The following is a 27,569-nucleotide window of genomic DNA, read 5'->3' as shown; positions in this document are numbered from 1 at the left end:
GGGGAGGTTTCTAAATCCCAAGTAAATGCCTGACTACAGAGACTACTGTTATCTAGTACACGTCTCATGATACTGTCCTGAGCCTAATCTAGTGCCGGAAAAGGTACTATTAATGGCGCCTTGTTCCGTCGGCCTATAGCAAGTGCCAGATAAGGCATACTACCCCTGCATCAACTCTGGACAAAATGGCGTGTGCGCTAGCGACTACAGCGACTGCACTTATAACGCAACTTCACCGTCAGCTCTTGAACCTCTTCCTTCCCCTTCTCTTTTCCCCCAGGGAGTAGAGACCCGGAGGAGCGGGATCCGACGTTCTCACAATGCCCTTCACTAATGGGGAGGGCAATATGCTCCACTTCGACCAGAAGCAATTTGACTTCAACCTTCAATTCGAGGCTCTCTTTTTCTCGATTACTCCTTCCATTCTATTTATTCCATCATCGCTATGGCGAACTCTAGCGGGGATACGCAGGCCCGTCGTGGTGAATGCACCCGTCTTGCAGTTCATCAAAATAGTACGTCCTCTATTACTGGGTAAACGGTTTCTGCCCACTGACTGCTTAGGGGGCCATCGCAATCTACGCTGGCTTAGAACTTGCTCTCCTGTTTCTCACCGCGGTCGGCTCCTTTCACATTAGCCGCATGTTTATCGCTTCTTCCGTTCTCCAGCTGCTATCAGCCCTGTTCATGCTGACAGTAAGTATGGTGGACCACAGCCGCAGCCCTAAACCCTCCATGCTGCTGAACAGCTACTTGTTTCTTACTCTACTCCTGGACATTGCCCGGGCAAGGACTCTATTCCTGTCGTCAGACTACAACTCCGAGATCACATATAGCAATTTATTCTGTGCATCGGTCGGGCTGAAGACCGCCATCTTGGTGCTAGAGGCCTGCCAGAAGGCGAAATGGGTAGTCTGGGATGCAACGAAACACAGCCCCGAGGAGACGAGTGGAATATTCTCCCTAGGTGTTTTCTTCTGGCTGAACAAGCTCTTCTTGGCTGGGTATAGACATACCTTCACCATCGAAAGCCTTTACCCCCTTGACAATACCTTCGACGCACAAGCCCTGCATGAGGAATTCGCGCGAAAAAATGGACTATACCAAGCTAAAGGGGGATAGATTCGGCCTTCTGAAGGTGCTAGTACGTACATTGTGGGTGCAACTACTCCTTCCTATTCCTCCGAGGGCGGCTTTGATTGCGTTCTACATCTGCCAACCTCTATTCATCGAAAGCCTCGTCACGTATTTGTCTCAATCGGAGCCCGGTCCAGATGTGGGATATGGGCTTATCGGCGCTGCCATACTCATCTATTCCGGGATTGCAATCTCGTACGGCTTGTACTGGTACTGCCACCACCGACTGCGGACAATGGTCCGCTCCATCCTAGTCACTGAGACGTTTAAAGCCGCCACCAGAGCTCGGATGGGATCAGGTGATGATAACGCTGCGCTGACACTTATGAGCACCGATATGGAACGCATCTGAATGGGGCTTCGCTTCGTGCACGAGACATGGGCGAGCTTGATTCAGGCTGGTCTCGCTGCCTGGCTGCTCTATCGGAAACTTGGGGTCGTGTTCGTTGCTCCTGTAGGCGTGGTGGTAGTCTGCTTCGTTGGATTAGGAATTCTAATTAACTACACTGAGGACTCACAGCGCTCTTGGATGTCTGGGGTTCAGAAGCGAGTCGGGCTTACAGCCACCGTCATTGCCAGCATGAAATCACTCAAGGTATCCGGTCTTGCTGGTCCCGTGACGGAGTATGTGCAGCAGCTGCGTGTCGATGAACTCGCCGCTGGTGCCTCAATACCGCAGGATCATGATCATCGCCGCTGTCTTCGCATTTATACCGCAGTTGATCAGCCCTCCGTTAACCTTCGCGTTTGCCCAAAAAACGCTGAATGCCTCGACCATGTTCACCGGTCTTTCATTCCTGACTTTGTTGACTCAGCCGCTGTCGCAGCTCTTCCAGTCCGTCCCAGAGCTGGTTTCAGGCTTGGCCTGCCTGGGTCGGATTCAGGCATTTCTGGAATTAGAGCCTCGTCAGGACTATCGGCAGCCCCTGGTAGAAGACCAGAGTGGCGGCTTGGAGAAAAATTCCAATTATATCGTCATCCGAGCCGCGAGCTTTGGATGGAAACCAGACAAGTTTGCCCTGAATAATATCCATGCTCAAATTCCCACATCGTCCCTCACGATGGTCGTCGGTCCAGTTGGCTCAGGAAAATCCACATTCTGCAAGGCCCTTCTAGGTGAGATGCCCTTCAGCCAAGGTAGCATCGCGATGCAAACTTCCCCACGCCACGTCGGCTTCTGTGAACAAACTGCTTTTCTGTGGAACGGTACAATCCGAGAGAACATCGTCGGATTTGCCCCTTTTGACCGCGAGCGATATGACCAAGTCATTGAAGCCACTTCCCTGCGCTTCGACCTTGCTACCCTGTCCCAGGGGGACCAGACGAACATCGGGTCGGATGGTGTAGCATTATCGGGCGGGCAGAAACAGCGTCTGTCTCTTGCGCGAGCACTATACCTTCCTTCCAACCCTTTGGTCTTGGATGATGTGTTTAGCGGCCTGGACGCTGATACTGAGGAAAAAGTCTTTCGACAGGTCTTTGGATCAGATGGTCTCCTGCGACAACGGGGATCAACGGTGGTTCTGTGCACCCATAGTGTTCGGCATCTCCCAAGCGCGGACTACATCATCGTCCTCGGAAACGGCAGCGTTGAAGAGCAAGGCACCTTCATTGATTTGTCCACCCGTCCGGGTTATGTTCGGCGTTTGAAGGTGGGACTAAAGCAAGAGGGCGAGGATAATAATATCGCTGACGATGAGCCTGGTCCTGGTCCGTATCAGGAATATAAAGACCAGGCGGAGGCTGACAAGAAACTCCAACATGAGATCACTGTCAACAGCACGCAATCATCCACCCCAAACACCCCAGGTGTGGCCGCCGCACAGCAGGTAGGTGAAGCCACCGTCTATAAGCTATATCTCAAAAGCATGGGATGGTTTGTGGCGGCTTGTAGTCTTTTCTTTGCAGCCCTGTGGGGTCTGTTCACCAATTATCCAACGATCTGTGCGTCTCTGCCGCTCCCCTCAATCTCCAATGTCCTTAATAACTCATTGTATCAATGCAGGGCTCACATACTGGAGTGACGCGACCGACTCCGTCCATCCTGCGCACTCCCACTCCTACTATGCGGGCATCTATGCCCTCCTGCAGGTCTGCGCCATCCTCGCCCTCCTCCTCCTCCTAGGGGTAACGCTCTTCATTATCTCAGTAAAGAAAGCCGGCGCCAATCTCCACCAGCAAGCCTTGCGTACCCTGATTCGTGCCCCGCTCGCCTTCTTCACTAATACCGACACCGGAGTGGTCACGAATCTCTTCTCTCAGGATCTCAACCTCATCGACACTGAACTCCCCGAGGCGACCCTCAACACCCTCTTTTGCGTATTCCAGTCGATTGGCCAAGCCGCCGTGATGCTTACCTCGTCCGTCTACCTAGCCATCAGCTACCCGATCCTGGGCGCCTTGCTCTACTTCGTGCAGAAATACTACCTCCGTACGTCGCGGCAGCTACGATTGCTCGACCTGGAGGCCAAGAGCCCGCTGTACACGCATTTTCTTGACACTCTCAAAGGGATTGCCACGCTGCGCGCCTTCGGATTCGTCCCGGAGGACATCCACAAGAACGCCCGTCTAGTGGACTCCAGCCAGCGCGCGGCGTATCTCCTTCTTATGATCCAGGAGTGGCTGAACCTGGTGCTTAATCTTGTTGTGATGGTAATCGCGGCGGTCCTGACCACGCTGGCCGTCCGGCTACATTCCAACTCGGCCTTCGCCGGTGCATCCATGTACTCGCTCATGACCTTCGGCGAGAGCCTATCCGGGATCGTGATTTATTACACCCGACTCGAAACCTCCATCGGCGCGATCGCACGACTGAAGACCTTCAACGAGACCGTCAAGCCAGAGGACCGTGACGGTCCCGGAGAGGAGGACATCGTCCCAGACACAAACTGGCCGAATCGCGGGCTGGTCGAGTTGCGCGGTGTATCCGCCCAGTACAAATCCACCACTCATAGCGTGTCTGAATCTGACTCTGAGTCCAACTCCAACTGCATGGCAACAACTTCTGGTGCCACCACTACTGAGCCACAAACCTTAGCCTTGAGGAACATCACTTTAACCATCTCCCAAGGGGAAAAGGTCGCCATTTGCGGCCGCACCGGCAGCGGCAAGTCCAGCTTCCTCGCTCTCCTGTTGAAATTACTCGATCCACTTTCCTCTCCTCCAATTGACCATGAGAGCAGCAGTCTCAATGATGACCAAGGTCGTCAGAGCGCTCCGGTCTTGATCGACGAACTCCCACTGCACCGCATCCACCGCGCGACTCTCCGCCAACGCCTCATCGCCGTCCCCCAGGACCCCGTTTTCCTGCCCGACGGCTCCTCCTTCCTGGCGAATCTCGACCCAACCAACACTGCAACCCCGGCGGAATGTCAGAAAGTTCTAGAAGCGGTCCGGCTGTGGGAATTCGTGCAAGAACGGGCAGAGGGGCTGCTCGCGCCGGTCACGGCGGGGACTTGGAGCGCTGGGCAGAGGCAGCTCTTCTCGCTGGGACGGGCAGTCCTCCGAGCTAAGATTCGCCAACGTGCACAGTCTTTATCCTTCCCCGACGATGCGGGATCCAACAATGCAGCGCAAGGGGGGAGGGGAATACTCCTCCTCGATGAGGTAAGTTCCAGCGTGGACCGCGAGACCGAGCAGATGATGCAGGAGATCATTCGGGCAGAGTTTCGGGCGTACACCATCATCGCGGTCAGCCATCGGCTCGAGATGATCATGGACTTTGATCGGGTAGTGGTAATGGACCGCGGGGAGGTCGTTGAGGTAGGGAATCCGGTAGCCCTAAAAGAGGCGTCTGGTACGAGATTCGGGGAATTGGTGGCCGCCGCTGGGGCGTAGGCAACTTCTCATTATTCTTCTTAATTTGACTACTAGCTTCTACCCAGGCACAACTTGATTTAGTTTTAGATGGAATCGTGACCGTCCTCATCACAGGGGCAACTTCCGGCCTCGGCCTCGCAGCCGCTGTACACTTCGCGAACCTGGGTGCTAACCTCGTCCTTACCACGCGAAGCATAGCCAACGGCCACACAGCAGCCGAACATGTCGAGGCTTGTGCGGGGATCGTCGGCCAGGGAAATATCCAGGTTCTAGGTAGATTTAATCAGGTATGGCTAACATAGGTCTGATAGGGCAAATACATTCAGTCCCTATTCACAGAGGACGAGTACCGAAGGTATGACTGGTCCGGCTCCGTTCACCCCCTATCTTGTTGTGCCTTGCCCGATCAGTTAATATGTCAGAGACTCAGTCTATCGGCACCCTGTCTGCGTAGTCAGACTGCCCTGAAGGCGAGGGAGATAGTCTGGAAAGAAATTATTACGCATCTGATAGAAAAGGTTCCTGTTTTGCAAGGGCTGAAGGTCGCAGTGGGCGGTCATTAGATGAAGACACACGTTGTATGCACCATGGAATTCGTTGGCGGCCCTGCGGCCTCAGTAGCTAGGCTGCCGCTCATCGCCCACCTTGGTGGCCTACGGCGGGTAATAGCGGCCATTGGGTAATAATGATTTCTGGTGTTGAAGTATGCTCATCAGCCACAACTAATTCACAATGAGTAGCAGTATCTGCGGCTATACTCCAAAGGTGCACTGCCTCGGCCGATTTGATGTTCCTCCCTTCCCGCCCCTCGCCGAACCGACCAATCAGAACCCTCCATTTCTAATAAACCTTCCTATATAGTTCAAAGTAAACAAGTGACTGGTGCCTTCGGGCATTTGGTCAATTTGAAACGATACAGAGAAGATTAGCATGGCCCCTGCACTAAGGATGACACGCTCAATCAAAGAGAAGCTACCAGTTTTTTTTGCAACTTTTACAGATGCCTTTTGAGAGGTATGCTGTTTTTGAGGTCTCGGGTGTGGGTCGTAGAGGGAGGGGGTTCGAGTCGCGGTTGGATCTGTCGTTCTTTTTATCTCACCCCTCTCCTCCCTCTTTTTGCTTATGGGACAGTTGGTCAGCAGCACTGAATGGGGTGATGTTCAGGGTCGCTGGGTTTCCTAATAATATATGGGACCAGAAGAAGACATTAAATTTAATTAATCCTTCATAATGGAGCTTGTGATATGCACAGGCGTGATGGGGATGATTACAATTCAAGGGGTCCATTGAACTTTTCCTTGCGATGCATAAAGGTGGTCTACAATAAGCGCAGTCAAAAAGGAAGGGTACAATAAGCCGTCATCCTTGTTCAACTTCAGCTGAGCTGATCAGGATCATGGTAATGACCGACAGGAACGTCCCATCATTCTTGTGTGCATGGCTTCCTAGTATGAATCGCCACAGCCCAGGTTCCTGCATTTAGTAGCACGGACTAAAGAATCCTTTTGTGTTTTACACACACATAGTCAGGGCTTAGTGACGGGCCTTATACCGAGGTGGGCAGTGCCACCGTGGGGCGTGGACGGCAAGTTTAATTGTCGTACGTAGGCCTGCGCGGGGTAGTTAATTAAGACTTTTGGAGTAAGGTAAGAGATGGTGGCTTTATACTTGCATTTTAGAGGTTATTCTCGAAATATCCGCTCCGACATATCCGCTCTGGGCTGCATTCTTTTTGTGATCATTGAGGTTGAATGGTTGGTAGGGTGATGACAACTCATATGTGTTTTTAAACCCTCGCCGACGCTGTAGATAGAGGGTAATTTTTCTCGCGCTGGTGGAGATACTCATTCTTTAAAGGGTCCACCATGCACATACCTTGATGTTCGGTGTGACAAACCCTTTTTTACTATTCAGGACGGTGGACGCGCCGAGCCGAATTTTAGGAAGGGCTTGAATCGAAACGACTCAATGCCACCCTCGGCGGAGGCTACACCTTATCAGGCAATCCTCGCTGGAGCATTAGAGCAAACATCTCCTTTTTCTGGTGGATATAGGTTGATGCACGTTATTCGGAGCGGCTTGGCTGATTGTGAAGGAAGGCCATCGCCGAACTCTGGATTGGAAATTACATCCGAGCCGTGCAAGGTAGTCTGTTGCCGGGAAATAAATCATGTCTTTTGGTATAGAGTCATGGTCGTTGATGATCAGTTCTACGTGAACGGAACTGGGTTAGCCTGCGGGATTATAATCACACTGCCTTATAGAGTTGTAAAATGAAGGTTCCTGCCATGCGACGCTCGGTCATGTTGGCCTGAATGATCGACATGAAGTATTCAGTTTAGTTGATCTGAACACTGCACAAAAACGGACACTAGGGACACTTGGTTGCTTTGAATCATGACAGGCTCCGCGTCGCTTCTAGTTATACTATCCGCTTGGGATGGCTGCTTTGAACTAAGAAGCATCCTTGCAAAGCAGCCAGAGGCAATCGGAACCTTCTATGGGATCAGATGGACTCGATTGCTACTATATATATACATAGTTCTGCTCGATTCTAGGCAACAATATTAGTTTGTGATAACAAGCATCCAACTCCGAATCTTCTTATTGATAACACTTACAATAATCCGAAGTTGGACCCTCAAACCCATTGAGGGACTGAATAAGGTGACGGGCTGAACTGTCCCTTCGGTGGAACGAACCCACTATAGACTAGTAAATGATGGACATGCTCGGCTTCCCATTTGGTGCGGGTGGAGAACGGCGGCCATCCGTCGACGGTCATAAACGCGCGTTGAAGGATGCTGCAGAACGGCCCATGTTGATTAATGCCAACTCTAATCAGATAAGGCTCCGTGGATGGGAATTAAAGGGCAGGGCAGAAGACGGCACGGTGGAAAATGTCATTGCCATTCATCATCATGCTTATTTATAGTGGGGGACAGACAACCGGGTTCAACTATTATTTATTCCCTACTGTTTCTCGTGGCAGCTGGCCTGCTTTCCATCCGCCTTGTTCCATGAAGTTGAGCTTAACTTATCCCCTGTTGTACACTTTTCTTTAAGCCTGTCTGGCCTTTATTCTATTTATATTATTTAGTCTGTCAGCCACTTCAGCCGGTATTCTATCGCAATACCCTGCTGATGTCATTCCAGTCAATATCATACTACAATGCAGGTCCCGGTATTCTGGCACTCAATTGGACGGCGGCGGCCATCGCCATCCTAGTGATGATCCTGCGAGTCATTGCCAAACTCCGCATTCGACATTATGCAGTGAATGACACGGCTATGTTATGTGCGCTGGTTGGTTCCACCAAATTGGCGAAAGTCATGTTCAGCTGATTAATGCGCATCAGGTACTAGCTCTGGCGGCATCCATCATGATCACTTTGGCTATTGCCCATGGCTACGGGCGACACTTTTGGTACCTGAGCCAGGCAGATCAGGTGCTGGCCTTGAAGTATTACACGGGCTTCCAGTGTCTGTCAATAATCGCCACTGGCGCTGGAAGAGCTGCCTTTACGCTTTACTTGTTGAATATCCTACGTCAAGAGAGGTATTTGGGATGGATTCTGTGGTTCATCTTTGCGCTGCAGATCATCATCAATATTGTCTCGGTGGCTACCATCCTTGCGCAGTGTCAGGATGTTGACTCTCTGTGGGATGTGCGTGTGAGCACGACATGCTGGGATCCAAACGTCGAGCGTATCTATGGCTATGTGCAGTGCTGTATGTTGATTGACCCAACTAGAAAGAAAGAGGACACTGACAGGTTTTATAAAGCGATCAATACTGCTTCCGATCTGTTCCTTGCCGTCTTCCCAACCTACACTTTCTGGAGCCTGAGCTTGAAACTGCGCGTCAAGATTAGCCTCGTCGTGTTGATGGGCTTTGGTTTAGTGTTCGTATTCTTTCGAGAAATGGCCAGCATATAATCTCAGATCGCTAACTACACACTCACAGAGCTATGGTGGCCTCGATCATGCGAATCGTCCACCTGGGATCTATCGCTGAGCGTGTTGACCCAACCGCAGTGACGGTGCAACTCACTCGATGGGCGCTGGCGGAGTGTTACCTGGTTATCATCACGGCCTCTATGCCATGCATTCGGTCCCTGATTATCGCGTCTGTCCGAAATATCTCGAGTGGCAACCGTTCGCGAGTAGTCGGATCACAATACAAAATCAGTCCGCCAATTCCCAGTCGCGCAGAATACAGCACCTGGGCGGATGCACCGCCACCACACAGTCGAGAATATATTCTGAGCAGCTATCCTATGGAGCGGGAACGGATTGGTCGGCGCGCAATCACCAAACAGGTGGATATCACGGTGATCAGAAATCGCTCGAGAAGCACGAGGCACGGGTGACTATTGCGGGTAATGATGAGTTATATATATATATATATTTTATGTCTGGTATTACTACCAGTGGTTATGTGTGATGGACTGCGATGAATGATATATATTCACCCTACTATGATACTAGTACTGTGTGATGATGATATGACAAATAGGACCCAGATCGGTGGTATGAATGCTTGTCGCCTTTCAATCTTCGGGTACACCGGACCCCTAATATCCCTGTTGTGGTCAACCCCAAAGACCAGCCATGGTTCTAGGCACTCAAGGCCGTTGATTGCCGAATGCCGGCCAGTTCCTCGGCGTGGATGTGGAGAGACGGGAGGCGGGCGATCCGTGGCGACTCTCCACCACTTTTCTCCCCAACAAGCGTTCACTAACCCAAACCCCGGCTTGCGGGCTTATCTTTTGCAGTGCCGAGGGCCGAGCAACTTGCTCCCTGCGCTCTCTTAAACAGCGGTCTATCATTCCATTCCTCTCTCCTTCCTTCATCCCTCACTGACGGGCGCATATACAAGAGACCATCTCCCCTCCTTCTTATTTTTACCTTCGTGATCGTCCATTCCTGTACAATCCTGCGCCATTAATTCCCCGATCTCCCTCTTCTCCCCTTCCCCGGCCTTTTTCCCCGCACAACTCCGCCATGCCTGTCTCCTCACGCTATCCCCCCGTCGACATCCCAGACCTTGACATCTGGTCTTTCCTTTTCGAACGCAAAGATAAGCCTTTTCCAGATGATAAGGGTATGTATATCACCTCTCGATCATCACAACACTCCATGCGAAGCACTATAATCAACTTATCCACTTGCGCGGCCGGTAAACTTCGTTCAAAAATTCCCCGCTGACATCATGCAGTAATCTACCAAGATGCGGATACACAGCGATCCTACACATACCAACAAGTCAAAGATGCCGCCCTCACCTTCGGCAAGGGCCTCAAGGCCACCTTTGACTGGAAGAAGGGCGATGTCCTGGCCCTCTTCACCCCGAACAGCATCGACACCCCAGCCGTGATGTGGGGTGCTATCTGGGCCGGCGGCATTGTGTCGCCATCCAACCCAGCATACACAGCCGAGGAGCTGGCCTTTCAGCTCAAGAACTCCGGCGCCAAAGTCCTCATCACTCAGGCGCCCTTCCTCCCGGTCGCCACCGCGGCCGCGAAGGAAGCCGGCATTCCAGAGGACGCAATCATCCTCATTGGCGACCAGCGCGACCCCCAAGCGCGCATCAAGCACTTCACCTCCATCCGCAACATCTCCGGCGCCACTCGCTTCCGCAAGCCGAAGGTCAACCCATCCCGCGACCTCGCCTTCCTGGTCTACTCCTCCGGCACGACCGGTGTCCCCAAGGGCGTAATGCTCTCACACCGGAACATCGTCGCCAACATCCTCCAACTCGCCGAAGGCGAAGCCGGCAACCTCACCTGGAACGGCGGCGTGGACGGCACAGGAGACCGCATCCTGGCCTTCCTCCCCTTCTTCCACATCTACGGTTCGCATCTCCCCTTGGCCCCTCACCTTCCACCAGACTCCCACTAACCAACAACACAGGCCTAACCTGCCTCCTCCACCAAACCATCCACAAAGGCCTGCACCTCTACGTCATGACCAAATTCGACATCGAGCAATGGTGCTCCCATGTCCAAAACTACCGCATCACATTCAGCTACGTGGTACCCCCCGTCGTCCTCCTCCTAGGCAAACACCCCATCGTCTCGAAATACGACCTCTCCACCCTCCGCATGATGAACTCCGGCGCCGCCCCTCTCACCCAAGAACTCGTCGAAGCCGTCTACGCCCGCATCAAATGCGGCATCAAGCAAGGCTACGGTCTCAGCGAAACCAGCCCCACCACTCACACCCAACCCTGGGAAGAATGGCGCTCCACCATCGGCTCCGTCGGTAAACTCCTCCCTAACATGGAAGCCAAGTACATGACCATGCCCGAGGACGCTTCCGAACCCGTTGAAGTCCCCGCCGGCGAGGTCGGCGAGCTGTACATGCGCGGCCCCAACGTCTTCCAGGGATACCACAACAACCCCGCCGCCACAGCGGAATGTCTCTCCGAGGACGGATGGTTCCGTACCGGTGACGTCGGGTATCAGGACCCCCAGGGCAACTTCTATATCACGGATCGCGTCAAGGAACTTATCAAGTATAAGGGTTTCCAGGTGGCTCCCGCGGAGTTGGAGGGCATTTTGGTTGACAATGAGGCCGTCGATGATGTCGCGGTTATTGGGGTCGAGAGTGAGGCCCATGGTACCGAGGTGCCGCTGGCGTATGTGGTGCGGAGTGCGAAGAGCTTGAACTCGGGGGTGAGTGCTGCCCAGGAGGCGGAGAATATTGTTAAGTGGTTGGATGGGAAGGTGGCATATCATAAGCGGCTCAGAGGGGGCGTGAGCTTTGTGAAGGAGATTCCGAAGAGTGCGAGTGGGAAGATTTTGAGGAGACTGTTGAAGAAGAAGGCGAAGGAGGAGGGCGTTGGGGCTGGGGCTGCGGGGCCGAAGGCGAAGTTGTAGTTGTTTTGTTCCTGGTGGTGTCTTGGTTTGTGGATAGATCATGTGTGGTGTACATAGATTTATTTTCCTTATTTATTTTGGTCTTGGATACTATGATAATGCTACTATCTAGTGTTGGAACAACAAAATGATTAAATTGGTTTAGTCGTATTAACATTCATTTCAATATCATTATCATGAATATACCATCATCCTAAATATCATAAGTAGTATAGACTTACAACCCAAACCTCCTCACCATCCCCTCCACATCCTCGCCCTCAACAGCATCCACCCCCTCCCTCGCAACTCTCTCAACAGCAACATCCACATCCTCCCCTCCCTCCAACAAATCCAACCACCCCTCAACATCATCCCTCGCCAACAGCGCATCCGCCACAATGGCCACATCCTCCCTCGACACATTCGCCCTTCCCTTCTTCGTCTTCCCCAGATCCACCTTCCTCGTCGCAGGCGTATCCGTCAACGTCCCCGGTCTTAGATTAATCGCCTGCAGGGGCTGCGCCGCCCCCGCAGCAACAAGCTTCTTGCGCGCCGCCGCCAACGCAGTCATGTACTCGTCCGCTTCGAGCTTGGCCTTGGCGTATGCGGGGAGGACGTTATAGAAGACGTTCTGGAGACCCGCCCATTCGTCGTCCGATAGCCAGGTGGGTTGCTTGCGTCGACTGCCGATCCAAGATACGAGGAGGAATTTACGTACGCTCGGGTGCGAGAATGAAGCGCTCAGGAAGTGCTTTGCTGCTACTTCGTCGATGGCGTGCGTGCGTGCGGGTCCGCCTTTGCCGCCGGCTCCTATGGTTTTGGTTAGTTTGGGTGGTGGTGTGTATTTTGGGGGACCGTTGGATGAGTGGATTGGGATTTGGGGGCGTTGGATGTGATGTGTGGATTTGAGCTGGGCTTGCAGGTGTGCAGGTGTGCAGGGGGGGTGGAGGATGCAGATTGTCTTAATAGGATTGTGGGTATGTTTCAATCCCAACCACGGCTTTTTGCATGGTTTTGGGCGCATTATACATACCTGCAGACCAGACGACATAGTCTGGGGAAACGCGGTCGAGGATGTTCTTGGCATCGGCGTCGCTTTTCACATCGTCGAGACTGGAGAGGAGGACGTTTAGTTTGCCTTTGGCGCCTTTGCCTAGAGCGAGGATCTCGTTCTCGTGCTCGGCGTTGCGGATGACGCTGGTGACGTTCCAGGAGCGCGCGAGGAGAAGCGGGGTCAGTTGCAGGGCTATTTTGCCGTGGCCGCCTAATAGGAGGACTTGCATGGTTGTGATGGATCTGTCGAATTGATTGATATGTTAGATAGTGCTGGATCAGTTAGTGGGAATATGATAGAGAAGATTGAGAGCTGGTATGTCTGAGCTTGATGCTCCAGAGTTGGAGCTTGTTTTGTTAAGGCCCGGCTCGGTGCGGAGAACGGATTAGTAATGCCGAGAGGGGTTGATGTTTTTGAGCTGTTAACTAAGAGGATAAGTAGTGAACTGATCAACTGCTGTAAGTAGTGGTTACACCGCGGTCGGATGGCGTCATGTGGGTGACTGTCTGTTTTGTCTACGGCGTTCAATGCATACGTAAAGTGTCACAGCTCTGCAGGCAGCAGCTCTTCTAACTTTTCTCCTACGATGTTGTGTTCGTGCACAAATGTCTTAGGTGCTGCAAGGGTGAGTGTGGGATCGAAACCCCATTGTCCTTTGCAGTAAACATCTCCATGGCAGCCAGCCAGCCAGCCAGCCAGCCAGCCATCTGTTCGATAGAGATCCGCCTTGCGATGCCCCTTGATAAAACAATTTGTGGTGATGGTGTGGTTGTCGATCAGACGAGCCTTGCCAGGAGCCGGATTCAAGGCTGGACTGTTGTTACTCGGCAATCAGGGTGTGCGTATCACACTAGGATGTTCCAGGAGCACATCTCTCCTCAATTATGTGTAAAGTTCCAGACCAAGACCAGGTAGATGGCATTGGGGATATGAAAGGAACTCGCATCTCTAACCCCCGCTGGAAGTGAAACACCGGCCGATCGGTTGGAAGGAGAAGTTATTTCCGCGCGAAGCTTGAGTAGTGGACGAGTTTGATCCCAGGACCCAGTCGATCGGGGAAAGATTAGTCCTCTCTCTTTCATTTTCTTTCTCAACAAGAAAAGAACCTCGAGCCGTGGCCGATGCTCGCTCATAATAGCGGAAATTATTTGTTCGGTCGTTTTGTTAGCTAGTAAGTTAGTGGGATGTCTGGAACCTAGGTTGAATGGGATTAGTCAGAAATGCTCTCCTCTTCTTTTTCCCCTCTTTCCATTATGGATCTCGGAAATTGAATTAATTAAGGGAAGGTCGAAAGGACTGATCTGGAACCCTCGGGAGGAGTCGAGGATTCTTGGTTGGGCCTTTCTTGGGTCTGGTCCACCACCGGTTAGCGATAATTCCAGCGCGGGAAGAGATGGGGGGGTGTTGTGCCTTGACCTTGGCAGCATCTTCTGGTTCTTGTCTTGTCTTGTTTATACTAGATAGATGAATGAATGACAGGCTGCAGGAGAAGATGGAGACGCGGGATGGGGACGAGATTAATGACTTCATGATGATGTGGCTGACTATAGTCGATGTGATTTACTCCATTTATGATTGTTTCTTATCTTATGCCGCGTATGCTAAACCAAGTAAGTAAGATGAATGATTATTGCAGTGCACCCACCGACGTCGTGCCTGTGCCTTTCTTTGTTTGTTTGTCTGTGCCAGAGTTCTACCGAACGAGCGGAGATAATCCGGCCCAAGTCCCGTCTGGTCTGCCACTACCGGACTCTCTTCTACAAATCTTACCCATTAGTCTAGCTTCATGGCAAATACCTACTGTGTGCTCACGAAGATGCTAATATTCTCTCCTTCCTTTCTACTGTGTACTAGATATCAGTCGGTAGTGTATAGTTTCCGTACCACTGGGCGTAATGACTAACCAAAATATGGTCTAGTCAGGGGCACTCACCAGTGCCGGCACAGAGACTGGCTGGCTGACAGACTGCTAGTCTGACTGCTGGCTTGGTCCTGTGACTTGACTTTAATTCCCCTCGGGGTGAGGCTGCTCTCTCCTGGGAAAGCCCCATCCGAATAAAGGCGGTACCATACCCGTAAGGAGGAGGTAAAAGTAGAGAGCTAGTTGGTCATCAAATTCCAAAGTAGGTTCGACCATCCAACGGCTGTCAATTTCTTTCCCGAAACCAGACCCGTGACCCTGACTCGGTCACTCTACTTTTTTTCTGCCTTGCCATCTCCATTTTCTAAGCATCCACCAAATGCTTAGGTTCACCAGGAATATCAATGGAGACCGTGGATGACGCACTGGATCTCGAACCTCACAAACCGGTCCACCTTAACCAAAAGCCTGATGAACCATGCCGCCTGGTCCGCACGAGAATCCGGTTCCCAGTGTGATTAGTCAGGACTATCACTTGTCGGAGCATGAACTTTCTTGAGAGACGGTTCGGATTAAGGTGCTCCTCAGGGTTATATCCCCATGCTGCTAAAACTTGCCTTGCTGATGGCCCTGTTTGGCTAGCGAGTCATGCTGGACATCTTGTTTGCCCCCTCTCTCAAAGAGGGGTATGCGCTATTTCATGCATGTTCAATTATGGCACTGGGTGCGCTCCACGGAGTACTCCGGACTTACAGTAAGTATCTAAATCAGTATTTGACATTGGTATGGCGCGGGAGGAGAGCTCAGATTGCGGAGCACTTCGTATGCTTTGATCGCGACTAGCTGCATCGGATACATGTCCATGCAGGAGGACTGCAGGCCATGTACTCCGATTGCGTCCGTGAGTCTATCTAGGACGACGCGATAACCGTCTACTAATGCCGATGATATCAAATACTCGCGTCGACAGTAGCGTGGGGACAGACACCTCCGACTAATCCTACTATCGATCCAGTAATATGATGGTGGTGACATGGTGTAGTCTACCCGACGGCAGTCGAGATGATCGTCCCGCTCGTCCAAATTTCCGGAACCCCTCTAGCGGTCTTGGGATAAAGTTCAAAGGGCATGAAACAGCATCCGATAGATAGGTCATATTCTCGCGAGGGTGAGGTGGAAGAAAGTCCCAGTTCAGCTGGTCGCTTCAGATTTTTGCCTCTGAAGGTAAGCCCCCCGATTGCCTGATGAAGAGGGTCCCGGAAGGCAGCAGTTGCTTCACTAGATTTCAGAATACCACCAATGAAGTTTGTTTGACGGGGATGCACATCACAGCGTTAAGTGAAGGGTGCCCTGAGCAATACTAGCCACTTAACTACTTAATTCAGTAGTACTCGAGGTCGCGAGGACTTTTTTGAGGCTTAGGCTTCAGCCCTCAGCCCCAGATCGGCCCACATCCCGTGAGACGCGGTCATAAATGATTGTGTAAGTGAAATGTTTTCGTTGTCTTTACTTTCCCTAAACGAGATTGGGTTTCCGGTCATGATGAAAGAGAGGGATATTAAGATTGCTGTTTGTTGCACAATCCCAAAGTTAAACTGGCATTTATAAGTAGTAAGTTATAGGCAAGGTCGGCGAGAAGTGGTTGTTCAGTTGTCATCAGTAAGAGAAGAGAAACAAACAAACCTTGGCAGGTACTCTATCTAAGTAAGTAACCTCCTTCCCAGCCAGTGCCAGGGACGACAATACGGTAATAGGAGAGGTAAGTAAGGTACCCGACCAGGACCCAGTGACCAGAGCTCCATCCGATTTGCAGTTCATTTCATGGTTGGTGGAGCCTGCAAGGGGCAATTGGGTCCTGGTCGGCGGTACCGTACGGTATGGACAAGACTCATCCATGGATTTCGTGACAGTTTAATCTGTTTCGGGTTCTGTTATGATCCAGGCACCGGAGCACAGGTGGAGTCGGTGCCTGAGGGGAAATAATATGGTCTGCCCCCAGTTTCCAGCTGGCTGAAAATTCGAGGTTAAGACGTAACTAGCAGTAGCTATTTTGCAGGGAGGTTCTTTCACAAGATTGGTTATCAATTGCGGTGAAGAACAAGTAAAGAAAAAGAAAAGAAAAGAAACATCATAATAAGGACAGCCACGCTGCACTGAAAATTCGGCTGTTGGAAGATGAAAAAGACACATTGAAATGGGATTGGAAAACTGGCCAGCGAATCTCGTGTCGATCCGCTTTGGGTTCCAGCGACCATCGCAGCGCTGGCCAATTGGGCCCCAATAATGCGATCCCACATAATAATAATAATAATAATTCAATCCAGTCATTCAGAATCATAATCCACTTTCCACGCTTCTGCTTCCCCCCGTCAGCTTGTGAGGGACGGAGAGAAGTCTGAAAAGTGGTAGCCCATTGAGTCAATGTCAAATCATTGGCTTTGATTAAACAGGCAGTAGAAAAAAAAGAAAATAGAAAATGGAATAATCCTTTGGGACCTGAGATGGGGAAGATGAGAAAAATGGGTGAAAAAGACCAATACAGTAAACTTCATTAAGAAAAATAAAGGGTAACCAGAATGACGATCGAAAGGAATCCAGATCCCTTCTTTTTTTTCTAGTCTTCCATACCTTCCAAAGCGATCGTTGCTCTTTTTTACCCATTTTATTTTGTTTTCCATTCTACTTTCTCGCCTTCCTCCAGCTCTCTCTCTCTCTCTCTCTCTCTCTCTCTCTCTTCCTCTCTTTTCTTTTCCTCTCTTGCATTGCTTTCTCGCGTCGCATACTTTTCGGTCACTGTCTCTCCTTTCCCCTTCACCCCCTCATCCTCTTCCATATTACCGGAACCACATTCGTTATTCAATTGCGCTTTCAACGCCGTCCCCTCGAACTATCGACTCCAGCAATCAATTTCTTGGGGTTCACTTTCCACCGGATAGTATCCAACCGGCTTCAGCATCAAATAGTAATAATCGACTTACTCCGCTTCCGCTGTCGACGGTGCAGCCACATTCCTTACCCGGCTCCTGCAGACGCCCCTTCTGTCCAACCCGACCGATACTAGCATCTATCCTTAGTTCTTGGACTTGGTATCTTCATCGCTAGCAATTATTATTTCCCTCGCGCATTATCGACCTAAAACCAGCCCACCCGGCAAGCGACGCTTACTATTGGCAATTGGCTCAACTCCTCCTCCGTTACACTGGCATTCCCAGGGGATGACCGGGAATTTGGAATAGCGTCCATTCCTCGAGCTATTCCACCACCACCACCCTCGTCCCATCCATTCGCTCATTTCTCTCTTGCTCTAGCTCTCACCTGGTAGGTTCAAGACCCATCGCCGCACCCTTCCATTGTGCAACCTCAGCATATCTGACGGCTTCGATCTTATCCAGGATTGGCTATTCGGTGTAGGTGTCGGATCGGCTGTCACTCCTTTACGCCGTGAACTTCGACTGTCGGATCTCCACCCCCTGCGATCGCCTTGACTGTCGCTCTCTACAACCCCCGTCGCACCATCATGAACCGATTTCGCAAGACAAAGAAGGAGAAGGTGAGGGAAGATGTCGAGTACTCCGAAGCCAGCTCGGTCAGCCTCAGCTCCATGTTATCGAAGAAGTCCAAGAAGGAGGAACCCGAGGAGAAGCAAGACTTCGACCTTTCCAATGCATTGCCCTCGACCGACGACTTTCGCACCAGTCTCCTGATGCCCAAACTATCCGCACGATTCAGCATGTTGAGGGAACAAGATGATCCGGAATCGATGATCGGAAAAGCCAGCGACGACAGTGTGCTCTTCCCCCGGCGTGCTTCGCGATTGAACCTCTTTGGCCACAACCCCAGCCTCCTGTCGGACATTGACGAGGTCTCCATTGACGGCAGTCGGCCGTCGATGAACCTTGGGCGCACTCACTCTCTCGCCTCGGATAGCAATAATGGATATGGTACGGACGACGATCCTTCCCAGCAGGGCAGCATTATGAGCAGGGCTCGTCGAGCTGAGGGCAACAACTTGTTCGGTGGACGACAAAAGGTGTACAAGATTCCCTCCTCCAAGACGACCTCAGGAGGGAACACAGATTCCGGACGAATGGGGGGCCGTGCGCTCTATGACCATGATTTAACCATGTCATCATTTCAACGACTGAAGATAGCCGAGCGTGAAAATACGGCGACAGAGGACACACCGCAGGACAGTCCGACTCAGGAATCAGAGGATGCACTATCGAGCGCTGGTTCCACAAAGCGAACAACTTTCTCCTCAACGGCATCTGGGCCCATTTCGAATGGGCGTACATCGACAGCGGCAACATCTTTCGACGAGCAATCTTTCATCGCACCTCCGTCGCAAACAAGTTCGGCGGACACGCAAGCCTCTCAGTCTAAGCCGCCAGTGCCGAACATGGCTCCTGAGCGTGGCTCGGTCAAAGCCCGCCGTCTGTATGGACAAGGTTTGGCACAGTCAGCGCAGAACCAGCAGACCTCCACCTTGCAACGACTAGAAAGCCTGAGCCGCCAGCGCGGAGCGGGTCCAGAATTGCCTCCCCTGAACCGTGCCTTTTCTAGAAGCGCCACGAACTTACGCGACAGGCTGCAGCCACTTACTATTGCCGAACCCGCCGGCACCAATTCGCGGCCAACCAGCCCTCCCTCGCTGCCCAGGTCGCCAGAACAGTCTGCCCGATTGAATCCCAGGGAACCGCAAACTCAAGCAGATTCTGCGTACGGTGCCCCTCCGTTGAGTCCTCCCGCCAGCGAGAATGAGGATAAAGCCCCCCTGATGGCCGCTCTGAACCCGGAAGACCATGGGAAAGCCACAGCAGCCGGCCTATTCAACAAACCCAACGGCATGTTTGATGAGAGCCAGTTTACACGACGTCAGTTGCAAATGCATCAGGGAAGAAGCACGCCGCCTCAAGGGCGACTACCTCCCCTGCCTGTGCAGGCTATCCCCCAAGAGCGCGCCGGCCGTGCCAGAGGGCTTTCTAACACGAGCTATGCGTCCAGACCAGGCTCTGCATCTTCTCACTATAGCGAAGCTCAACGGCCAGGCAGCCGATCCGCGGTCAACTCCCCTCCTACAAGAAATGACAATGGCACGTTCTTCTCCAACCCCAGTCCTAGTGACTCGGAGGATGACGGCGGTGCTTCCCGCTACGCCACTGACGAGATCCACCCCGCGCTTCGGCCGGAGACACCCTCCAAACCATCCACTCCCACTAGTGAGCACCGGAGCCCTTTGCCTGAAGTCAGGTACTCGGATCTTGGTGACCTGAAGCCTATCGCGGAAAATGAAACTATTGAGGGTGGACCCGGTGATGATGATGGCCTTCCTGAGAAGCCCGATTCACCCACATTGGGACCGGCTGGCCTGGGTCTGAGCGGCCTCGTTCGTACTCACTTGCGATCCAACAGTGACAGATCGTCCATTTACCCGCCTCCTTCTCCTGGCCTTCCTTCAAAGCCTACCGACACCGATATCCCAGAGGAGCCGGTTCTGCAGAACCATGCGGGTGCCCAGAACAGTGCACACTGGCAGAACGAGCTTATTGCTAGACACAGACGCGAAGGTAGCACGGAGACACAGAGGGAGCGCGAAGAATTTGCCAATGAGTTGGCCGAGAGGCGCAGGAAAGTGCAGGAGAAGCTTCGAGGGTTTGCAGAGGGAGAAAGCCGGTCGGCCAGCCCTGTTTCAGGCCGTCAGACCCCGGATTTCACCCCAAGCAAACCCGGAAATGCCTTTGCCTTCCTGAAGAACAAGTCAGGAAAGCAGCATCTGAAGGGTGCAAGGGGCCTCAACCTTGCTAATGCATCCACCCCGGCTTTGGTCTCGGACGACATGTGGCGCGAAGAAGAGGAGAGACCATCGTTTAACTTTGCGAAGCACTCCAACTCCAGCTCGCCACATATCGCTGGAGAAAGATCATTCCGCTCCAAAGTCTTCGGGCGCAGCAGCCAGGAAGATTCTCGCGAGTCTAGCCGCAGCCGCGGTGCATCTCCGCACTCCAGCTTCCGTTCTCGCCGGGACCGTTCGACCTCGGATGCCTCTGGTCGTTCCAAGAGTCGCACGCGGCGAGACAGAGATGGACTGGAGACCCTGGAAGAGGTCGCTCACGGTGTTCATAGGCCGTACGCGTTCCCTGATTATGACCAACATGGTCTGGCTTCTGTCCCAGCTTCCACTCGTGCCTCTGCCGAAGTTAGCGAACCCGTCACGTACGATCGGTCCGCCTCTGCCGCTTCTGGAAGATACCGTAGCGACAGTCGATCTGCGGTCTCGAGCTACCACGAACGCCCCTTTTATCCTCCAGCTCCAGCTGCTAGCACTACCTCCCTGATCGGTGCTGCTGCCCCACGGCCTTCGCCTATCGCCCCCTATTCTGCCAATGCCACACCACCTTTGGAGGATATGTCTCAAGGCCATTCGTTAACCCCGGTGACCACCAATAGCTCTACCACTGCACCTCCCCCGCGAGCTCCGGGTCATAACGCTCTCCACAAGCGACCAGTCACCAAGGCGCTGATCTCCGAACCAAGATTTGTCTCCTGCACTTCGAACGTACCGACCGTTGGTCTCCCTCCCGGCGCGAGCTTGAGCAATGGCAGGGAAACGCCTCCAGTCCCGCCTATGAACCCTCGCCGCCGCCGCCAGACCACCACACAGACTATCCTTGGCGCCCTGAAGGGTGAAAGACACGAGTCGCAGTATGCACCATCGCTCGACGCAGCCATGATGGAAGAAACCAGCAATTTCTCCGACGATGGCGAGAAGCGGCCCAGATCCCGTGCCCGACTACGCAAAACGTCCAGCGAGGGAGGCAACCTGAACGCAAAGGCGCGGCAGCAGCTTCAACACCTGATGTCTGAGGCACCGCCAGCCGTTCCTTCATACCCGCCACCAAAGATTCCCATGGATGGAGGCATGTTCTAATCCTCATCCTCAAATCACGAACCTCATTCAATCCTTTCTTACTCACTTGTCCCTTCCTTCCCTACTTCCCTTTTCCTTTTCATCCTCTATCTCCTTCCTTCATTCACCTACCATTCTCCGATCATGATGTATTACTCGATGTCCTGAACTAGCATTCTGCATTTTAATGTTCGATACCTCTCGTTTGGAATTCTCGCATACATCATGATATACCAACAGCGTTATGTTGAGCGGACAGGACCCGACTGTCATTGTTTCCTACTCTGTGTGTGTTCATTTTTCCATTCATTCTCATATCTCGTCTAGCGGATTTTCCTTGTGTTCTATATCATATCATACCATATCCCACAAACCTAGGTTTAGCCTATCAATACTGAAAGATAATCCAAAGATTATTAAAAATATCCTTCCTATCCCTAGTAATGATTGTAAATGACTACTTCATCGACAACCCTTCCTACCATACCTCGTAGTATTCGCCCCAATCCAAAAAAGCAAGCCTATCTCTAAATCCCTTAGGTTTTCATCTCCAGCCACTTGTAGCAGAAAAAGCAGCCAACACACCGATCAACACGCCAGCCAAGCAAAACCTCTACCAACCTAGCAAGCCAGCCAGCCAGCCAGTGAGACCAGACACCTCCATTCACCCGTAATAAACAAATCGTTAGGCCAAAACGCACCCAAAAATAGTAAGGTTGTGCAGAAACGAAGAACGGAGTGGGTCACGTGTTTCAGGAAGCCCTGTTCTGCACGATGTTTGCGCAGACCCTCACCACCATCTCTGTTATAGGTTTCACATGTAGATACGAGATGCATGCATTATTTTTCTTTCTTTCATGGATTTTGATTCCAAAGGAGGGTTTTCGGGTGTGCATATGTAGTAGTTATGTGATTTACTAGGTATTTAGCTATCGAACTGAATTTCTTTCGAAGGAAAAGACGAACTTTGATGGATTCTACGACAGTATCAAGACCAAAGTCTCTGTGCAGATCCGCACCCACCCCCACGGGAAGAAGTCATACTGCTGTTGCATAATCGTCTAGGAGACTGAATTACCCATACGGTTGGGGATTCTAAAGCACGAAAAGCAAAGTAACAGAGAAACCGTTTTGTTTGATCAATTTAGTAAACTATCTCTCTGGGTGTGTGTTTTTTCATAGTGAATTAGTAAGAATGTAAGCAACATATCTGTTTCTTTTCCTTTTCTTTTTCGTGTGTTCAAGCTCTGACTCTATCTATCTCTCCGAGAAATAGTACTTTAAGTCAGACTCTGAATCATCATCGTCAAGGTTTCTTAGGATTAGGTGAGTTGTTTGGTTGTTGATCATCATCATCATCATCATCAAGAAGCTGATCGATAATCGGTTCGACAATAGTTCCCATCAATCTTTGCTGTGTTGATTCTGGATTGCAAAACTATTTCGATAGGCGAGGAGGAAACGCGAGTTAGGTGAGTATGAATATTTCTTTTCGTTGTTGTGTTGTTTCTTTCTTTTCTTTTCTTTTGCTCATGCCGCGTTTAGTGGTATACGTCGTTATGCCACGTCGAAGCGAGTCTTTCTGCACGTCCGAATTACCCTGCGTCATTGAAGACCTCGACACGTACTTCTGGATCTCACGAAAGCGCGGCGAGATGGGCCCGGAAATTCGTCGGACTAAGTCTGCGGACCCTGTCCTCCCTTCCGTGCCGCAAGTGGACGGACCGACCGAACAGCGCAAGGCCAACAAGAAAAGTAAGTCGAAGAAGAAGAGTAACAATAAAAAAAACAAAAACAAGGGAAAAGGCAAGGCTGTTGAGGTTGAGGTCGCGGTCGAGGACAATGTTGTTGTTGCTGTCGTTGATAGTGGCTGTGACGTGGCCAAGGAGGGACAACAACAGAAGCAGACTGAGAACGGCGATGACCATCGTGTTGATGATGTTGTTGTTGTTGTTGCTGCTACTGACAGCGCCATTTCTACTGCTGGTGGTGGTGAAGAAGTCAAGAATGGTGATAATATGCCTCCACCCTATTCCAGCGCGGGAGAGGACACAAGCATTGGCGAGCCTGCCTCTTCGGTGGTGACCAACTCGCCGGTGGCCAGAATGGCACCGGTCGCCGAAGCAGCTGTTCTCAAGGCGAAGATCTTGGAAGCGATGAAAAGAAAAGAAAGACTCGAACGCCAAATCCAAGAGGAACGCAACTCTAGTGCTCAGGCTAGCTCGTCCCAGAGATCTGTGCCTGCTAAGTCGGATACTTCGTCCATTAGCCAGCGACGGCCTGACAGTGGTAGTGTCGACAATCTTTCGCACGTCAACCGTTCGCAGCACAGTCCAGTGAGTGAGATGCGTGTCACTGGCAACAATTCGCAACCTTCCACCTCAGTCGTGGACTATTCTTCTGAAGAGGCTGTACGTACTTCGGGCTCTCGATCCGATGAACCTGACAGCCAGGGCCATTATCGTGCTGCTAACGGCAGAGAAACTCAACAGTACTGTCGGGCTCACATGCGGGCTCCTTGCCGCTTCGATCCAAGCTGCTGTGTTCATAAGCCCATTCAAGGATGCAACTGTCCCCCGAGATCGTCTTGCTGTTGTTCGCACCACAAAGGCGACTGCTGCACCTGCTTGACATATCTCAATACTGTGTCGGCCAAGAGCGACACTGAGACACCCAGCGATGTCGGTCAAGGTGTGGAAGGCGGTAGTACGGTTGCTGAACGCAACACTTCGATTGGAAAGAAAAGTGAGTTGATTGTGTAAATGACACTCTGTTCGGATTTCAAAGCTAACAGAGTGTCAGGCGTGGTAGATGAAAAGGGCAAGGGTGTGGATTCACTTTCGACACATCTCATTCAGTTGTTCGAAAGTCGTGAGCTCTGCGATTTTCACTTCAAACTGACGTCGTCGAGCAATGGCTTGTACCAATCCACCATCATCCCCGTGCAGGTGGCCGTTATCGCTCGCAGCCCGTTCGTTGCCGCGCTCCTGCGGACTCAGCTTTATCGGGAAGGACACCGCGAAATTGCTGTGACACTGGGTGACCAAGTCAACTTGATACAGGGATTCGAGCAAGCGATTCGCAACCTGTATGGGGCGCCCCTTCTCCACGGCGAGCAGCTGAGAACCGAGGCCCTTGCAGTACTGGGGTACACCGAAGAGTCTCAAAGCATGTACCCATTCCCGATCAGAACAGCCATGCTCGATTTGGCCTTTTCGTACGCTGCATCTGGAGCCTTCCTTCATGTCAGTGGCGTCCTCGAGGCAGGCATCAGAATGGCACTGGAGCTGATCGACTGGAGCACTGTCGAAACAATCATCCACTTTGGTCTCCGTGTGGATAGATTCTCAATTATTTTGGAGGGCACCGAAACTCCTCCGGGCAGCCCTCGCGCCAATCATACTCGGTCCGGACATGTCCTGGTCAGAAACCGACAGCTCCGAGACATCTGGGCCCCATTGCTGGTCAGAGCCGCGTTGTCGTTCATCGCCGAGAGCATCGATGACAAGTTCGTCTTGTACTCTCAAGCCCAAAGCCTGCATGTTCCAAACCGTATCCCAGAGAGCTTGAACACTGGACCTGGTGTCATAGGCTCTGAGCCGGGATCTGCCTCCGCGAACTCAACAACGACTGAGAGCAAGCCAAACCGCGAGACCTTGGTCGCCTCCGCTGTGCTGATCAGCCTCCCGTTCGTGCATCTGCAAGAGGTGTTCAGAACTTTGAGTTCACGTCGCGTACTGTCAAACAACCTCGCACAGGCGATAATGAGTGAGAGGGAATCGCGACGGTTGCAGGCACTGCGAGAGCTTGGCAAGAAAGGCGAGATCAATGAGAAGAACCTCCCCAGTGAGACGAAGGAGTTGGGCTACGGGGAATATCTCGTCTTCAAGAGTGTCTGCAAGCAAGGCCAAGGACCCGTGACGGTGACAACAGAAGTCAGCCTGGAGAGGGAGTGGATTGGTTGTCGGTCGCCAGACGCCAAACAGTAGCGAACCACCCCTGCTCTCCCTGGTGACGTGGAAGAGAGGGGTGGCACGCCTACTTGAAGCTTTGTGTGGCTCCTGTGTGCAGTTGATGAAGACAGACGAAAGGTGCTTGGGATGGAAAGGTAGGAAGGATGAGGTGGATAACACAGGAAGGGAGGAAGATGAAGGAGCACGCGAGAGAAGTAAACAGAGCTGGAGCGGTGAAGCGAAGCAGTATTGGGTTCTTATTTTCACATCTAGGGATTTCTTTGTGTTTTGTGCGGTCTTGTCGCTTGCTGGAGGGCGTTACTATTGCGAGATTCACTGGAGGATGTGCACGTGCTCACATTGAATAGCCCTGGAGTTTGTTTTTCGTTCTTGTTCTTTTCTGCACCGGAGTTGGCGGACATGCCAGATGGATATCATAACAGTTTCATTTTCATTATGCACAGTAAAGTAGGAAGAAATGCACAGACATCTCTGCTCTATGAGCTATACATTTCCCGAGACCATCTATACTTCTATACAGGCTTGATTGCTAACATCCTAGACCGTCGACCACTCACCAGGAGCTTATACACGGCCGATCTTGTCCGGGAATCCAAAGTCGAGCTTGAAAGGAGGGAAGACAAAACGCTGGAAGGCGTTCTTCGAGGCCAAGTCATTCGTGTACTTGGCAATGGTGGCCATATCAGCATCATCCAGTGCCACCAGGTTGCGGTTACCCTCAATCCGAGAGGGGTTCACGGACTTGGCAAGGACGGAGGAGCCACGGCTGACTATACGGATGAGATAATTAGAGATGATCCTCGCAGCATTCGACATGGGAGATACGTACTGTGCCAGCTCAGCAAAACCGTGGCTGGGTCAACACCCTTCTTCTTGGCAACCTCGACGATGGGCTCTGCCGTCAACAGTGGGCTACCCGTGCTGCCGAGAGGGCTGTATGCGGTGATGTGAATGCCCTTCTCCTTGCAGAAGTCAACAGCCTCCTGCTGGGGCAAGCAGGGGTGGTTCTCAATCTGGTTGACGGCTGGAACCACGGTGGCTTGGGCGAGGAGCTCCTCAAGGTAGGGTCTGCTGTAGTTGCAGACACCGATGGCCTTGGTCTTTCCGCTGCCGACAAGCTTCTCCATATCCTTCCAAGTGTTGATATGGGAGTGGTTGAGGTGCAGGTCGCGGGAACCGTCAGGGAGGGTGGGAATGTTAGGGTGGTTTCCTTTGTGATGTCAATATGCGCATCGCACTGAATCTGAACATTGCAGGACTTACCGTTGGGGTTCATGGCCACAGGCCAGTGGACCAGGTAGAGGTCAACATAGTCGAGTCCCAGATTCTTCAAGCTCTGGTCCAGAGCCTGTTCCACACGGTAGTGCCATGTGCTCCAGAGCTTGGTGGTCACGAAGAGTTCCTCTCGCTTGACAACCCCAGACTCGATGGCCGCCTTGATACCCTTGCCAACTTCTCCTTCGTTGCCGTAGGCGAAAGCGGTATCAATGTGTCTGTATCCAACGGAGATGGCATGGGCCACGGCCTTTTCGACCTCTCCAGGACCTGACTGCCAGGTTCCTGCACAGATATTAGCCAGAACGACCTTGTGGTTATCTGGAGATAAGCCATACCGAGTCCGAGAGCAGGGATCTCAGCCCCGGTGTTCAGCTTGAAGCGGGTGTCTGCGACGGTCGAAGTCGAACCCATTTTGGCGATATGTGGAGAGAAATGAAGGGAAGAAGGTATGTAGAGACTGCGTGAAGGTGAGAAAGAAAATAAGAAGACAGATAGACGACAAAAAGACGAGGATAAAGCTGTTGGAGAGGGTGGGGGAGAGGAGGGGAAGAAAAGGGCGACCCCCACGCTGCCCCTCCGCATCCCCGCCATTCGGGCCAAATGAGTCCGAGACCCTCTCCAGCTTCGCCTGTCAATCTTCATCCTCTCTAAGTCCCTCCCATCAACGGCCACAT

At 52.0% G+C, this 27,569-nt stretch overlaps 7 protein-coding genes across 7 annotated transcripts; 5 read left to right on the top strand and 2 right to left on the bottom strand.

The window, feature by feature from the left end:
• Positions 1-320: 320 nt before the first annotated feature.
• BO79DRAFT_262517 (putative ABC multidrug transporter) lies at positions 321-4,974 on the top strand (the record flags this gene model as incomplete). Its single annotated transcript, XM_025686597.1, has 6 exons — positions 321-515; positions 565-1,004; positions 1,078-1,375; positions 1,514-1,761; positions 1,817-3,081; positions 3,143-4,974. 6 exons carry the CDS (start codon positions 321-323, stop codon positions 4,972-4,974), a joined length of 4,278 nt encoding a protein of 1,425 aa, XP_025541530.1.
• Positions 4,975-8,100: 3,126 nt separating this feature from the next.
• On the top strand, positions 8,101-9,328 carry BO79DRAFT_262514 (uncharacterized protein; the record flags this gene model as incomplete). Its single annotated transcript, XM_025686596.1, has 3 exons — positions 8,101-8,262; positions 8,316-8,860; positions 8,923-9,328. 3 exons carry the CDS (start codon positions 8,101-8,103, stop codon positions 9,326-9,328), a joined length of 1,113 nt encoding a protein of 370 aa, XP_025541529.1.
• Positions 9,329-9,786: 458 nt separating this feature from the next.
• BO79DRAFT_208402 (acyl--CoA ligase) lies at positions 9,787-11,854 on the top strand. The gene is made up of 3 exons (XM_025682388.1): positions 9,787-10,062; positions 10,177-10,812; positions 10,872-11,854. Exons 1-3 carry the CDS (start codon positions 9,963-9,965, stop codon positions 11,837-11,839), a joined length of 1,704 nt encoding a protein of 567 aa, XP_025541528.1. The 5' UTR covers positions 9,787-9,962; the 3' UTR covers positions 11,840-11,854.
• A 202-nt stretch (positions 11,855-12,056) lies between these two features.
• Positions 12,057-13,289, bottom strand: BO79DRAFT_236790 (uncharacterized protein; the record flags this gene model as incomplete). Its single annotated transcript, XM_025684621.1, has 2 exons — positions 12,855-13,289; positions 12,057-12,631 (listed from the first exon to the last, which is right to left on the bottom strand). The coding sequence occupies exons 1-2, from the start codon at positions 13,102-13,104 to the stop codon at positions 12,057-12,059; spliced, it is 825 nt and encodes a 274-aa protein (XP_025541527.1). The 5' UTR covers positions 13,105-13,289.
• Positions 13,290-18,009: 4,720 nt separating this feature from the next.
• On the top strand, positions 18,010-21,776 carry BO79DRAFT_6457 (uncharacterized protein). Its single transcript, XM_025689545.1, has 2 exons — positions 18,010-18,054; positions 18,129-21,776. The coding sequence occupies exon 2, from the start codon at positions 18,254-18,256 to the stop codon at positions 21,662-21,664; it is 3,411 nt and encodes a 1,136-aa protein (XP_025541526.1). The 5' UTR covers positions 18,010-18,054; positions 18,129-18,253; the 3' UTR covers positions 21,665-21,776.
• A 1,426-nt stretch (positions 21,777-23,202) lies between these two features.
• On the top strand, positions 23,203-25,812 carry BO79DRAFT_262504 (uncharacterized protein; the record flags this gene model as incomplete). Its single annotated transcript, XM_025686595.1, has 4 exons — positions 23,203-24,054; positions 24,125-24,238; positions 24,301-24,388; positions 24,446-25,812. 4 exons carry the CDS (start codon positions 23,203-23,205, stop codon positions 25,630-25,632), a joined length of 2,241 nt encoding a protein of 746 aa, XP_025541525.1. The 3' UTR covers positions 25,633-25,812.
• Positions 25,813-26,042: 230 nt separating this feature from the next.
• Positions 26,043-27,386, bottom strand: BO79DRAFT_192402 (putative glycerol dehydrogenase). Its single transcript, XM_025680893.1, has 4 exons — positions 27,231-27,386; positions 26,881-27,177; positions 26,447-26,827; positions 26,043-26,387 (listed from the first exon to the last, which is right to left on the bottom strand). Exons 1-4 carry the CDS (start codon positions 27,304-27,306, stop codon positions 26,182-26,184), a joined length of 960 nt encoding a protein of 319 aa, XP_025541524.1. The 5' UTR covers positions 27,307-27,386; the 3' UTR covers positions 26,043-26,181.
• Between the last annotated feature and the right edge of the window lie 183 nt (positions 27,387-27,569).

The sequence above is a fragment of the Aspergillus costaricaensis genome (genome assembly GCF_003184835.1).
Source record: "Aspergillus costaricaensis CBS 115574 unplaced genomic scaffold BO79scaffold_10, whole genome shotgun sequence".
NCBI lineage: Eukaryota > Fungi > Ascomycota > Eurotiomycetes > Eurotiales > Aspergillaceae > Aspergillus > Aspergillus costaricensis.
Note: the sequence above shows the minus strand (reverse complement) of the source record. Positions and strands in the feature narration are given on the sequence as shown.

Excerpts from the sequence above, each read along its gene's own strand:
- BO79DRAFT_208402 (XM_025682388.1), top strand. The coding sequence starts at position 9,963 with ATGCCTGTCTCCTCACGCTATCCCCCCGTCGACATCCCAGACCTTGAC. Across the intron at positions 10,063-10,176 it reads GCCTTTTCCAGATGATAAGG|TAATCTACCAAGATGCGGAT; the intron begins GTATGTATATCA and ends GACATCATGCAG. Across the intron at positions 10,813-10,871 it reads CCCCTTCTTCCACATCTACG|GCCTAACCTGCCTCCTCCAC; the intron begins GTTCGCATCTCC and ends CCAACAACACAG.
- BO79DRAFT_192402 (XM_025680893.1), bottom strand. The coding sequence starts at position 27,306 with ATGGGTTCGACTTCGACCGTCGCAGACACCCGCTTCAAGCTGAACACC. Across the intron at positions 27,178-27,230 it reads GATCCCTGCTCTCGGACTCG|GAACCTGGCAGTCAGGTCCT; the intron begins GTATGGCTTATC and ends ATATCTGTGCAG. Across the intron at positions 26,828-26,880 it reads TGTGGCCATGAACCCCAACG|GAAACCACCCTAACATTCCC; the intron begins GTAAGTCCTGCA and ends GACATCACAAAG.
- BO79DRAFT_6457 (XM_025689545.1), top strand. The coding sequence starts at position 18,254 with ATGAACCGATTTCGCAAGACAAAGAAGGAGAAGGTGAGGGAAGATGTC.